The 15,238-nt window shown below is 36.1% G+C and overlaps 1 protein-coding gene across 1 annotated transcript in view; it reads right to left on the bottom strand.

Moving 5' to 3' along the window:
• Window positions 1–15,238, bottom strand: part of LOC116878575 (mediator of RNA polymerase II transcription subunit 13-like) — a 152,852-nt gene that overhangs the window by 55,780 nt on the left and 81,834 nt on the right. The window contains exon 5 of the mRNA XM_032876206.1: window positions 2,520–2,665. Within this exon, the coding sequence (XP_032732097.1) occupies window positions 2,520–2,665 (146 nt within the window). The remainder of the gene's footprint in view (window positions 1–2,519; window positions 2,666–15,238) is intronic.

Genomic DNA, 15,238 nt, shown 5'->3' with positions numbered 1-15,238 from the left:
CAGAGTAATAACTCTTACTTACGTGTAAGGCCACACATGTGGTCACTTAGGCTAAAGTCCAGCCTCACTTACTAGATAGTGCTCTTTATTTCCAGACTCCTTTTACAGTCTTTTTTTTTTTTTTTAAAGTTTCTCATTTTAGTACCTCTTACCTATATGCCTCTCAACATACAACAGTTTTTTAAGGAAATCAAATGGGGAAGGTAAAAAATAAAAAATCAGACAGCTGTAGTAACACACAATATATAAACTATTTATGAAAGCTTCTATACATCTGATTGATAAGAGTTTATAACAATGTGAACACTGACTCTTTTATAAAAAAACCATTTAATACATATATCCCAAAAACCTGCCTAGAACTTGAACACATTTTCCAGGGTTTCTGAGAATTCCTAGGTATTTGTTGTAATTTTAAAAATAACATATAAATAAAACTTGTAATAGCAAAAAGGTCTTGATGTACCAAGTCTGAAACATAATGCTTAGTTATAATTTCAGTTACAACTGTTTTGAAGGTCTGTTGATGAAACAACTCTAAGCAAAACTTATTAAACTCAAAGTAAAGGACTCAAAGTCCCTCCATCTCTTCCAGTGTTTGATCTGATGTTATTTTCACTGACTTAGCCACAAAAATATAGTTAACATGATGCTGCATATAACCCAGCCAATTTGTAGTCTAGGGGGGTTAACCTTTCAAACAATATTTTTCCAGAGATAAACTTTTTCTTAATCCTAATTTCTACAAAAATCTCAGCATAGGCATTAAGTGAGGTGCTCTTTCTTTGGATGGCTTTATTTTTTTAACAGCTGGATGACATATTACAATATTCAGTGATAGCTGTAGACATCACATATTTCTTGGTACCTTTCTGCTGTTCCTCACTGATTCAAATAGGATAAAAATACTGAGTCCAACCAACACAGTTAATCAAGGGGAATATTTCTGCTTTAATACTTCTAGGAAATTCCCACACCAATAATCAATATTTCTATATTAATACTTCTAGGAAATTCCCATATCCCACATTAATTATATTCACTAAAATTATTTATAGGCCAACATCTGCCCCAAGAATGCCCCTCCTCCACACCAATCAAGGGAAATAAGCAGGGTAATATCCCACAAAAAAGTCTTCTATCACTCGAGACATTAGGAACAAACGATAAGACCTAAAATAATCTTTCCCAACTTAGGTTAGTCACCTCCCCTCATGATTAGGAATTCCTTCTGTTCTTATCATAAATAAATGCTTTTGTTTTCAGTGATAAAGTCTAGAATGAAGTTAGATGGTCCTCAGCACCTTCATAGTTAACAAAACACAATATTGAATAATTCTGGTAATCCATAATATGCAAACACTGTACAACTCTTAGGTGTACAGTATGGGAACTGGGTTTTGAATTTTATAAATGTTCACACAGCAAATACACAAAATTGTGGAATGGTAAAGCACATAGCTTAAAATGTATTACAAAAAGAAGGGGTAAAAAAAATAGGTAACAATTAGGAGAGAGTTAAATGAGGATTCAACATTCTTTTTTACCTTAAAAAAAAAATTTAAAAGGCTCAAATATCTTTAGGTCAAGGAACAGATGTTTTCATCAAATTAAATCAGAATCATCTGCAGGAAATCAAAAACCAATCTTAAGTAATACAGAGGCTAAACACTCATGACAGGTTGTTATGTCAATAAAAATATTTTAGTTAAATCTGTTAAAATATCAGTGTTTTTTAAAAATTACTTTGTATGATATGCTAAGACCCTTTGAAGCAGGCATCTCTAGTAATTAGACTGAACCAAAAGAGATTTTTCCAGAAGGGTGAACCTAATATTATTGCATTTAAACATTATAACATTTAAAAAGTTATTCATATAAAATTCTGAATTCTAAAAACGAAACCAAAGATTTAGAAATCATGATTAGGAAAAAGGGACATGGAGTTATCTTGGTAAAAATCTAGGTGATTAGCTGAGATTTAATGAACATATACACATTAAGTTAAATTACAACCAAATACCTACAATCAACGTAGCCTCTAATTAAAAGAAATAATAAAGATATTAACATCACTGAAGAAAGTATACAACTCTAGAAATAGGATTCTGATTGAAATTTCGAAATTAGTAATTTTCTGTAAGTCATTTTGCGCCTGAAATCATGGAACAAACAAAACAATGAAAACCTTTAATTTTTAAGAGATGTCAATTACTCACTGGATTGTATTTTTCAAATACTGATCTTTTGTTCGGAAGGCAATTCTCTACATTTTATTCCTTAGTACAACTTCAACTAAGACCATGTTGTAAATGTGATAAGCTCCAAGCTTTCAGCAAAATACTAATAAGCTTTCATTGCGAATGGTAGCTTTTCCTTTCTTCTTCAGAAGTTGACCCTTACGCTTAGCTTTATAATGTCCATTTAAAATAATATTTCATTCTGCAAACCTTACTGGGCAAGGTGGCTATCCACTTGGTGTGAGACAGGTAGACAGCAGGACATTGCCATTTACTTACCTTGAAATGGTGCAGGTGAAGACTGAGCCATGTGTATATGCTCCTCATTGATCAAATAAATTGGCTGATGTTGGGCAATCTCCACACTTGTGCATACATTACTTTCCCCATGAAGAAAGAATGTGAATGCACAGGACAAATGCTCACTAAAAAGGAAACAATGAGAAACTCAATTCTACATTTTTGGTAGGAAATGAGGGCTAGGCACAGGAACTACATATGGGATACAGCTTTACTTTATGGATCACCCATCAAAGCTTGCTTCTGATATTAATAGCATAAAATTCAGTTGATTTGATCAAATAATATAACAGTACCTTGCTGACAAATTAAAGATACTAGTTACGCCACACTGTGAAATTCAGAAAGCTATTGTGCAGATTGCCTCATTCATTTGCATAAAGTCTCCTATGCTGACTATAAACTCTTAAGGACAGAAAAAGAATCATAACATTTTTCTACCTTCCCATGCACTTGTATATGAACTGGTCTTTAATGGATTTGGGGGCAAAGATTAAACAGTTTTGCTTATGTTTGGTATGACGTAACAGTAACAATCATATTTACAAGCTTACAACATTAAACATGGTTAAAATTGTTCATCTAAAAATAATAATTAAGGACACAGTTGTATGTAAGTCCCCAATATACAACTGCTAAGGTAATACAAAACTCTAAATGGGCTGGTAATATTATATTTAATTTTTACAACTTGTTTCTGATCACAAAATTTTATTAAAGCATTCCATTTCTCCATTTTCCACACAATTAGCTAAAAATTGATAAAAATGATGTGTCTTGGAGAAAAATAATTTCAAAATTACTACAGAAGCACATTCTTTCAAAGTTGTTAACTTTGGCCCTAAGCCAGTGATAATATCTCCATTTCTCAAGACAGCTCATAAGAATACTTGCCTGATGAACCAAAGTCACTGTAGGCCAGGCACCTATCATTTAAAAAAATCATCTCCAAGATAAGCTTCTTCTCAACATTTCTCTAAAATATTATAAACTGGATTCTGAGTACTACCAAAAACATTAAATTTTGCTTAGATATAAAACTATAATGCTTTAAGGAAAAAGTGAACTAAAAGTGATAAAACTTCTACTTTATCACACAAGGAATCATCTGTATTCTTCCCTCACAAGTATGTTGAGATAATCTGAGAAAATGGGGTGTTTTTCCAGAATGTGAAGTTTCAACAATATGAAACACTTATCTTGATATTTAGCACAACAGAGTAAACAAGATAACTCAAATTTTTTAAGAATATCGAAAAATTTTAACATCCCTTGACACCATACTTCTAAGTTTTAAGTTCACAAGGAGGAAATAATACCTACAATTTAAATGTATACAGGTACAAGACAGTATCAACTGTAAAAATGCATGGTCCTTTATTTTTGAAAATGATATTAGAAACATATCAGCCTCAACACACATTATGCCTGGCACATAAGAGAACCAAAATATAGGTTCACTTATTACATATTGGTTAATTTTCCATCTATGAACTTCAGTGAGGGGTCTGAGCTGACTTCTCCCCACCGTGCCTACTGTCCCGTGTAGTCAATAGCATGTTTATAAGAAGACTGGTCAGAGTTACAGATAATGAGTGTAGCACCAAGTATGTTCTCTATTTCACTGATTTCCAACTGTGCATGAGAAGAAATGCAACCAACGTTTATCTATCAATTAGTAAATGCAAGGAAGGTGCAAGGAGCCTAAAGTGACAACAAATAAAACATCATCCTTGTCCTCAAGGAGCATATGTATAAGCTAACAAAAGACTGATATGAATGCACATCAGACACTCATACAGAAAGAGAAGTAAAAACAAAATGCCATAGGAAGGTTAAGATGTAGTGATTTTTCCAAATTGGGAGATCCAAGTGCTTCAAGAAAACAGGAACAAATGAAAATAGGATTTCAGTAGTAGAGACAAAAGAAAAAGTGAGAGAGAGGGCATGAGGCAAGGGTGGATGTTGTTATGAACAGCATGTAGTCTGTAAACTCCAGTGGGGGAAAGATCTGACATGATGGGAAAAGAGTTTCAAAAAGAAGTCAGAGGTCACACCTTGAGACAAGTGCTAAGTTACTTCACCTTTGAAATCATAGTTTTTTCATACGTAAAAGCAACTGTGAGCACAAACTGCTGGGAACCTCATACGTTCTGATTCAGGAGGTCAAGCATGGGCTCCAAGAATCTGCATTTGTTCCAAGTTCCCATGTGATGCTGCTATTACTCCAAGCCCAAGGACCATACTTTGGGAACCACTAAACTTGATGGTATTTATATCCCTTTCCAGCTATACAGTTCTGTTTTTTCTAAGATTATGTGACACAGAAGGGCAGAGATGACAACAGTGACATTAGAAAGCAGAATTTCCCCTTGACCTAGCAACACCACTCCTTTCGACTTTATTCCATAGATAAAACTTTGGTACAGTTATTGACTACAGCATTGTTTGTAATAGTTAAATACTGAAAATAGCCAAAATGTTCTTCAGTAAAGAACTGGTTAACTAAACTATGATCTATCATTCATCCCTATAAAGTAATACTGTGCAAACACTTAAAATGATCACACTGACATGTGGGAACCTCCAACATAAAATCATAAATATGAGGGAAAAAACTAAGGTACAAAAACAATGTAATACACTCCCACTTGCATAAAATGGGAAGGGGGGGAAATATATGCACACACAATTTGCTTACACTGGCACAAAATTTCTTTGGAAGGATACACTCTAAAAACCTAATAATCCTATTTGCCTTTGGGGAATGACACGGCATGACTGGGGGAGAAAGAGAATTCACAATTCATATCCTTTTATGCTTTTGAATGTGAGGCCGTATGTCACACAGAGAGTAATGGAGGCAAGATCTGAAGGAAGCCCCTGCCTCCAATCCTTGTGCAGTGTGCTTGTTGGCCCAACTACAGGCATGCACTAGAAGAATCCATGGTGTTTCATCTTGTCATATTTGGCTCTTAGTTGAAGCCTGCTGAGATCATCTTTGATTCTGACTCTGTTATCCAATGTACTGGCTATTTGATCAGCAAGCCATCAATATCTTTACCCATGTCATCGCAAAAATGGTGAAAAAGACTACACTGAGAATAGAATTCTATGTCATCTTATCAGATAGCTCCCAAATTACAAATTCACTAGGGTGCTGCCACCCATTCACTACTTCTTGTCTACAAAGGAAAATCTAAAAGATTATGTCAAATCCCTTGATAAAATGCAGATACATAACAACTGTCATATTTCTCTGATCTAGACACCTGCCTAAAAGTAAAATTCAGGTAGTCTGATACAAAAGCCAACCCTCCTCATTGTACAGATAAGGAAATAGGGCTAAAAAAAAGCCTGGCTTGCCAATGCCATTCTTAGAAGCACAACTGGAATTTGACTTGAAATATAATGTTCTTTGTTCTGGCGAGGTTATCTGTAAGTGGTGATATTAATTTATATCCCTACCAACCCTTATATAGTTAAAAGATGATCAGATAATGTGAATGAACACTGAAAATAAGGGACTCTACAAAACAACTGCAGATACATTATGCTAGTGTTATCATTAAGAGTTAGGAGACACAGGGCGCCTGGGTGGCTCAGTGGGTTGGGCCGCTGCCTTCGGCTCAGGTCATGATCTCAGTGTCCTGGGATCCAGTCCCACATTGGGCTCTCTGCTCAGCAGGGAGCCTGCTTCTCCCTCTCTCTCTGCCTGCCTCTCTGCCTACTTGTGATCTCTCTGTCAAATAAATAAATAAAATCTAAAAAAAAAAAAAAGAGTTAGGAGACACAACTTATTACAAGCTCCATACCTGTACTTGTTTCTTCGCACCCAACACCTACTTTTACCTAAACCATGACTCACTCAATTTCATATTTTCATACACTCTCATCATGTGAAAATTGAAAAGGGCTTTAGAGATGATCAAGCTCAACACCTTTCTAATTCAGGGAGAAGACTGTGCCCAAAGTCACACTCGTTTGGAGCACAGCAAGAGTTCATCCCGCCGCTTCTTAACATGGTGCTCATAGTACATTCATGACATTCTGTCTTCAATCAATGCTACACTCACCCCCGTAAAATATATTCACTCATCAGTGTGATCACACACTATGCAACTTACACCCATCCCTGCATCATATTCACTAACCCTCTAATGCTGTGGATCACAAGGTACTAACAAATGAACACAGAACCAGCAACACTGCTAACTTCACTCAGTCCAACTAAACTTGGAGCCTTACGCCGTTCTCTTAAGGCGCACCTTTTGACAAGTATTCTACCGCCTTCTCAACTCCATTTATTCTCCACTCTTTATTCAGTAAAATCAGGTCTGATTCAGGCAATTATTTATTTAACCTCTTTTATACCTTAAATACATCTGCAGTCACACTTCTCTCACCCCCCACCCCCGAGTCCTGGAGGACTACATATTTCCTTTTCTACGTAAAGGCACCTCCATACTCAAATTCTTTCCCATTCATGAACCGTCTTTATTTCTCCCTCTTTACTCCAAGCTCCTCATCCATTAGAGACCATTTCTTGACCATGTTACTCTTTTAGGGGTACTGCCTTATCTTACTACTCATGTTTACTAATATCAAATAATCAACATGTAGGTAAAATGCTTAGTATAACAGTATTTATAGTCATATCAATAAACATCTATGAATAAATAACTTTGGTGCTATAAAAGAAATCAGGTACTAGGAAAACAAGGGGGATACTATTTGGAATGGGTCAGAGAAGAACTTCTCTTAAGAAAAGGGGGAGCACTTAAACTGAGGTTTGCTTTTTAAAATAGAGGGCCATGGTAAAGACCATTCCAAGAAGAAAGAATTACATGTGCAAAGGAACTGAGTTAGACAGTGTTTGACATTTTAAAGGAAACTTTATAAAGAGGCATTGTGGCTGCATCATTGGAAAAATGAAAAAGACTAGTATAAGATGAACTTGGAAAGATAGGTCTATTTGTGCATTCTCTGCCTATCAGGTCTATTTGTGCATTCTCTGCCTATCAAAGAGACAGAGATCCATCAAAGTAGCTAAAACAACTAAATCCACCTATGTATGTTTACAAAAGACGTACAATAAAACCACCCCAAAAGATTGAAAATTAAAGGAAGAAAATGATATGCTAGGTGAATCCAAATTAAAATAAAGCTGGTATAGAAATAACAATAAAATAAAATACTTTTAAAACTTAGGTTCATCATTACATTATAATAAACAGAGGAATTCAACAAGAAACTTAAACAACTTTGAATGTGTATGTACACAGCCATAGGGCATGCCATAGATTTTAAAAATATGAAAAGAAAAAAAATTGGTAGAATAACAAGGAGAAACTGACAAATCTGCAATTAACAGATTTCAACATATTCTTCTCAGTACTTAATAAAATAAGCAAATTATTAAGAAAGCAAAATTAACAAAGACACAGCAATGACAAAAGTATATAAAACTGAATATTTGATTTATATATTTATATGCTGGCTTTCCAGAAATAACCTATTCTCTTTCAAGAACACATGCAAGAAGTATAAAAATGGACTAGGTACTAAGACACATAAGTCCTAAATTTCAAAGATCTGATATCACACAGACCATATACTTTCTATAATGACAGTGCAATTTAGTTAGAAATCAACAGTTCAAAAGAAGAAAAAGGTTAAAATAAAATCCCTTTGTCTGGAAACTTGAACATTCACTCTCTAAATAAATCACAGGTTACAATGGAAATCACAAAATATTTAAAACTGAATGACAATGAAAATAATACATGTCAAAATCTGCAAGAAACAGTGCTTACAAAGTAATTTATATCCTTATATGCCTATAAAAAAATCTTAAAATGGGGCGCCTGGGTAGCTTAGTGGGTTAAGCCTCTGCCTTTGGCTCAGGTCATGATCCCAGGGTCCTGCTCAACAGGGAGCCTGCTTCCCCCTTTCTCTCTGCCTCTCTGCCTACTTGTGATCTCTGTCTGTCAAATAAATAAATAAAATCTTAAAAAAAAAATCTTAAAATGAAGTAAACATTCAAATCAAGAAGTTGGGAGCAGGGGGAGGCAAAAAAGAACTTGATGAAAACATAAAGATGAAAATAATGACAAAAACACACATTAATAAAACAGGAAGAAGCAGCATCAGAAGTAGTAGTAGTAGTAGTAGTAGTAGTAGTAGTAGTAGTAGTGGTAGTAGTAGTAGTATAGAAAGGATTAACAAAATCCAAACTTGTTCTTTGAGCAAACTAAAGTAAGGACAAACCACTAGGGTGACTGAATTGGGGAAGGTAAGTAGGGAACATGCCTGTTTAAGGGGGGAGGGACACAAAGGAACAATCCTGGGAACCCAGAAGAGGACATAACCACAGATAAAGGAGGACTCCTTTAATGATAAAAATACTTTAGTAACTTTGGCCAATAAATCTCAAACACATGAAATGGATAATTTTCTATAAAAAGAGAAGATTTAGAAAATATTTTGAAAAGAATAACTAAGAAATACACCCACCCAATTCAACATCAGCTTAGAAGGTTTTATAAAACTTTCAAGGAACAATCAGTCTCTCTATTCAAACTGTTTCAACAAATGATAAATGGGAGAAATCCTTCCAAATCTTTCCTTTAGGCCTATACAGCTTTGACAGTAAAACTAGATATTATTAGTTAGAAAAAGAGAAAGTCACATCTAACAGTTTCACTCATGAACACAGACACAAAACTACTAAATTAAATAATAATAAACTGAATTAAGAAGTGATCCAGAGATCTACAATACAACCAAGTGGGGTTTATGCTGAAATAAAATAACAGATTAACATCAGCAAGTCTATTAATATAACACAGTACATTAACAGATGAAGGAGAAAAATCAAAGAATCCATCTCAACACACAGAGAAAAGAAAGTGTATATTAAAATTTAAAAAATCCAAGAATCGTTTAAAAAATAAACTCTTAGCAAATGGGGAGTTGAAAGGAACTATCTAACTTAAACAGATAAGGCAATTACCTTGCTTAATGTTAAAACTTTAGAAGGATACTCTATGTATTATTATTTATCTATTTATTATTTATTTAGAAGGATGCTCTATTGCCCAAGACAAGGATATCTCCTCTTATATACAACACTGTCCTGGGTGTCCAAGTCAGCGCAACAGAGAAAGAGGTAAAAAATCAAGAAGGAAGAGGTAACACTATCTTTATTTGCAGATAACATAATTCTCTCAGATTTTTTTCAATGTAGACAACAGACAGACTAATAGAAGTAACAACAGAGTTCTTAAGGTTGGTAGACACAAGATCAGCAATAGCTGTGTTCCTACATGCCATGCACAAAATATAATGGGAAAAAAATACCCCCTTAGTAATAGCAATGAAAACAAAAAAAGTAAATAAATAAATTAATAAAAGATATGGTAGGCTTCTATGGAGAAATTTACAGAACATTCGATTTGAAGAATAGAAGATATAAACTCTTAAAAGATAGACCATATTCCTGAATATGATTATCAGTATCACAAAGATTAAAAGATAGACCATATTCCTGAATATGATTATCAGTATCACAAAGATTACAATTCTCCCCCATATTGATCTATAAATTCAATGCTATTCCAACCAATATTCCAGTAAGTTTTCAGACAAGCTGATTCTAAAATTTATATAGAAGAATAAAGGGTCAAGAACAGCCAATGCAATTTTGAAATCAAAGCAACAGACTTAACTTACTAGTGTCAAGATTTATTACTAAACCACAGTAATAAGAGCAGGGTAGTAATAACTCAAGAACAAAGACCAATGAAATGCAACAGGGAACACAGAATCCAGGCCTCCAATGGCTCCCTGTCTCACAAAGTATAAAGCCAAAAATGCAATAAATTTCAACACCCAGCCTCACTTACCGTTCTGACCAAACTGCCAATTGCTCTCTTTCATTTTCTCTCTCCATTCCAGCCCAGTAAGACTTCTTGCTGTCTCTCACACAAATCACCAATTCCTCCTCTGGCCCACTGAACACTACTGCTCCCCTGCCTGGAACTCTCTTCTCTCCTCTTTCCAGCTATGCATAGGGCTCTCTCCCTCACTTCTTACAAGTTTTGCTTAAATACCAACCCCCCAGCAAGGCTGATCCTCACCATAGAATTTAAAGGTACAACTCGCCAGGATTCTCTTCCCCTATTTCCCTACAGCACTCAACCACTTTCTAATATTATCTTTGGTACACCGATCACAGGGCTCCGAGGTGCCATGGAGTTAAAAACAGTCTATAAACTGTAAGGCTCCCTCTACATTATATTCTGTCTATAGACATCAGGAAGGAAATGAGATATAGGTGGAGACAGGGATGGAAAGAGAAAGGAAGAGAGGAAAAAAGTAAAAGTGACGAAAAGAAAGAGGCAGAAAGACAGAAAGGAGAAAAAATGAGAAGAGGAGGAGGAGAAAGGAGAGAGGAAAAAGAGGAAGAGAAAGTCATGGGCTAGGAGGAGGAGGAGTTTCTTGGAGACTATACAGCAGTGTGTGTGTTTATTATGTAACTTCATCTCTGAGGTTTGAAGTTTTTGTTTGTTTGTTTTTTGTTTTTGTTTTAATCACATTCAAGGGGCACTTGGGTGGCTCAGATGGTTAAGCATCTGCCTTCAGCTTAGGTCATGATCTCTGGGTTCTGGGATTGAGCCGCACATCAGGTTCCAATGGGGAGTCTGCTTCTCCCTCTTCCTCTGCCTCTCCCCCTGCTCATGCTCTCTCTGTCTCAAATGAATAAATAAAATCTTAAAAAATAAAGTACAATAAAATAAAATCACACTCGAGATTATAATTACACTATTGGAAAATGTTCATATTATGGATTTCATAGGGGTTTACTCTATAGCTTTAGCATTTACCACTAGTTTTGTTTTAAAAATCAACAGGTGAGAATTTTGAATAAAAGTAAAACAAATGCTAAATTATTTTATGACTAATAAACAGGGTTTTTATCTGTGCAAATTATTCACAAGAATCATTTTAAGAGCCCTAGATAAACACTATTGATGAGATAAAGAACACTACAGCAACTTACTATTTTCAAAATATGAAATTCTTACTTCAAACATATAGCATGATTTATACAAGCTAATCCAAGCTCAAAATCCTTTTAAGCTTCCTTTCTCCCTCCTTCCTTCTCTCTCCTCTGTTCCTCTTCTTTCTTTCTCCATTCCTCCCTTCCTAACCTCTCAATCCCTCTCCTTGCTTCCAATTCTCTTTCTCTCCCTCTCTTTTCTCCCTTCCTCTCCACCTCTCTCCCCATCATTCTCCCTTAGTGCTTTACCGTATTTCATCTATGCTCCAAGCAGATCTCCAAGTATTTCACCAGATGTTTTTAACTCTTTATTCTAAGCTTCCAAGGCCTATTTCCTTCAGAATTAAAGAGAGAACCCATCAAAATATCTTGTTTCAAAGTAACCCCTGGGTAAAGATGCCAGTGTCAGTCTGTAAGTGTCAGATTCCTGGAGCAAAACAATGGATCCTGGCGCTTCCCTAGACATCAGAGAGTTAGGAAACATATTTATATTTCCCTAACCCAGGAATCATGAGACTATATATCCATGGAGAGATTATATATATGAAATAAGATTTATAGATATATAATGTTGGAGAAATCTCTTCTACTGCTGAATAGCTCAACATTACAGAGATTTCCTCCTGGCAATTAGCACAAGGAGAGCATGAAAAAGAAAACGTTCAGTGTTAGTCCTGGTATATGCTCACTCCATGAGCCTCAACCAACCAGTCTGCTTCAGGACTAGATGCTTTTTACCACATATGTCATGCTGCTTCAGATGCTGATGTTTTTGTTCATGCTTTTCTTCTTTTGTCTAGAATAAACTTCCCCTATCATTCCTCTAACTTCTACTCATCTTTTCCAAGAAATCATCTCTAAATTTCCAGAACAGGTTAAATGCCCCATATGCCCCTCTGTGTATATCTCAAAGAACTTTCATATTCATACATTTTATATCCAATCCATCTGACTCAATTTTGTGAGGGCAGAAATCACATTTTATCTATCCTTCTGGACTTAGCATGGAATGTGGCATGGGCAGATGCCATATTAATGCTTCACTGAGTTTGTGATACTTTACTGTCTTTCCTCCAAAATTTTTTGGCATTTTACTAGGAGACTCAAGAAATAATCCTGAGACTCTCAGTCATGAGACAGGGAAGACAGGAGTGTAAAGCTATGATACTCCAGCCTGCAATGCACTAGGTGATACTACCCATAGGCTTGAGGATTTCTGATAATCTTTCTAATCAGTCTTCTGGGGAAAGCCTGCTCTGGGCATACTGCTGACAGCTGAGGAGTATAATATAGTGTGACCCTCTTTGGGACTCAAGGCAGTATATATTCTCTGGACTAGAAAAGAGACTAGCACAAAATAAATAAGGACTAGACATACAGGTCAACAGGATATTCTCTTCAGTAAATGCAATTGAAGAACTGTGTTCTTTGACTATATTATCCATCCTAAGTAGTACGGCCAAATCAATCCTCCTAAAACACATTTGTAATAAAAATCAATACTACTCAATCCCATGTCATAGTCCCCCACTGCCCAGAGGAAAAAATCTAAACCCCTCTGCCATCTGTCCAGACTTTCCTCATTCTGAAAAATGAGAAAAACCCACTTTTTCTTTTTAAGTTGTATTTAAAACCCTGTTTCTATGTACAAACTCTCAATGACAGTCAGTTTGGAATGGTGAATGCTTTGTGAATATCCCATGTACATTCCTGTAACTCCACATCATTTCCCACTCCTCCATTCTCTTAAATCCCATCTTTCGTAGTCCAACATCACTTCTACTTTCTCTATAGAGCTTTCTCATATTAGCTCCCATCTTTCATAGTCCAACATCACTTCTACTTTCTCTATAGAGCTTTCTCATATTAGCTCTTTCCACAGAGACCTCCTTCTTCCCTGCTACCGAGAGCACTTACCTCGCTTGGTACCCATGCTATCAGAAGAAATCATTTAATCAACATTTACTAAATACATCTATCCACCTTGAGTGTGTCTTGTGCAAGATACTCGGCTAGATTTAAGAATATGGAAATAAACAAGACCAGAATAGCCCTTAGGCATAGTATTACTTTCCTGAGCAAGTACCTAAAAACTTAAGAAGGAACAAAAATACTAACATAAAACTACCGTACTGGCCTGCATTGCAAGATCCTAAAGACATTAAGAGGTATACCAATATCAAGATGGAGAAGTTCTGGTAGGATACCTCAGTCAAAATTGTATACTTTAACATTAAATCTTTTTAAAAAAAAAACCTCAACATATAATTATAATACCTCATATGGCTTTCTATCCTATGCAATCTTTTTTTAAAAGATTTATTTATTGGGGCACCTGGGTGGTTCAGTTGTTAAGCATCTGCCTTCTGCTCAGGTCATGATGCCAGGGTCCGGGGATCAAGCCCCACATCAGGCTCCCTGCTCAGCAGGAAGCCTGCTTCTCCGTCTCCCACTCGCTCTACTTGTGTTCCTTCTTTTACTGTGTCTCTGTCAGATAAATAAAATAAAATCTTAAAAAAAAAAAAGATTTAGGGCGCCTGGGTGGCTCAGTGGGTTAAGCCTCTGCCTTCGGCTCAGGTCATGATCTCAGGGTCCTGGGATCGAGTCCCGCATCGGGCTCTCTGCTCGGCAGGGAGCCTGCTTCCCTCTCTCTCTCTGCCTGCCTCTCTGTCTACTTGTGACCTCTGTCTGTCAACTAAATAAATAAAATCTTAAAAAAAAAAAAAAGATTTATTTATTTGAGAGAGAGAGCACCAGTGGTTAGGGGAGGGAGAAGCAGGCTCCCCAGTGAGCAGAGAGCTCAATGCAGGGTTCAAACCCAGGATCCCGGGATCATGACCTGAGCCAAAGGCAGACATTTAACTGACTGAGGCACCAAGGCGCCCCTGTACCCTGTGCAATCTTAAAGAATTATCAGTTTATAAAAGAATGACATGAACCTGTGGGAATGAGGGGGGGGGGTCTAGGGAAAAAAGTATTCCTCCTATTTATAAAATATCACATATTCCATCTTACTGTTATAACTGGGTAAAATTTTCTATTCTCAGAGATTCAAGAAGTAAAACTGAAACTGCATTCCAGTAAGAAAAGCAAAATGGTTGTATTCTATCTTTCCAATACCATCTCTTGCTACATTAGTTTGTATGTCCAAGGCTTCCATCACTCCAGTGGTTTCCTTCAGAGGACCTGTCATAATTTGCTGTTACTTATTTTGATGGTCCCCTCCCGCCCTAATGAGAGCTCCCTAAGCCCTCGGTGTTCCAGCCACCTAGCACAACTCATAACACACAATACTTATAGTCACTGAATGAATGCAGCTTCAGTCATAACCAAAGATTAAATTACTTTTTTTTCAGAAAGTTCCACCTTGAGAGAACAAGAACACTGATACACACAGTGAATATGTTTAAAGTGGAAGGAAGTTTAATTATTAATAGAAGGCAATAGTATGTAATTTCCAGGGATATGGGAAAAGGCAACTTTTAAAACTGTTTACTCAGGAAACACAAGGGATTGGTGGGGGTTGTACCACTGTAGTTGGGAAAGGACCTGCATAAATGCAAAAAAGAAAAAAAAAAAGGAAGGACTAGTATTCCAGATCATTTTATTCTCCTACAATATTCTAAATCTTAAA

Source organism: Lontra canadensis, unplaced genomic scaffold, assembly GCF_010015895.1.
Source record: "Lontra canadensis isolate GAN:19392208 unplaced genomic scaffold, GSC_riverotter_1.0 scaffold58, whole genome shotgun sequence".
In the NCBI taxonomy this organism is placed as follows: Eukaryota; Metazoa; Chordata; class Mammalia; order Carnivora; family Mustelidae; genus Lontra; species Lontra canadensis.
Note: the sequence above shows the minus strand (reverse complement) of the source record. Positions and strands in the feature narration are given on the sequence as shown.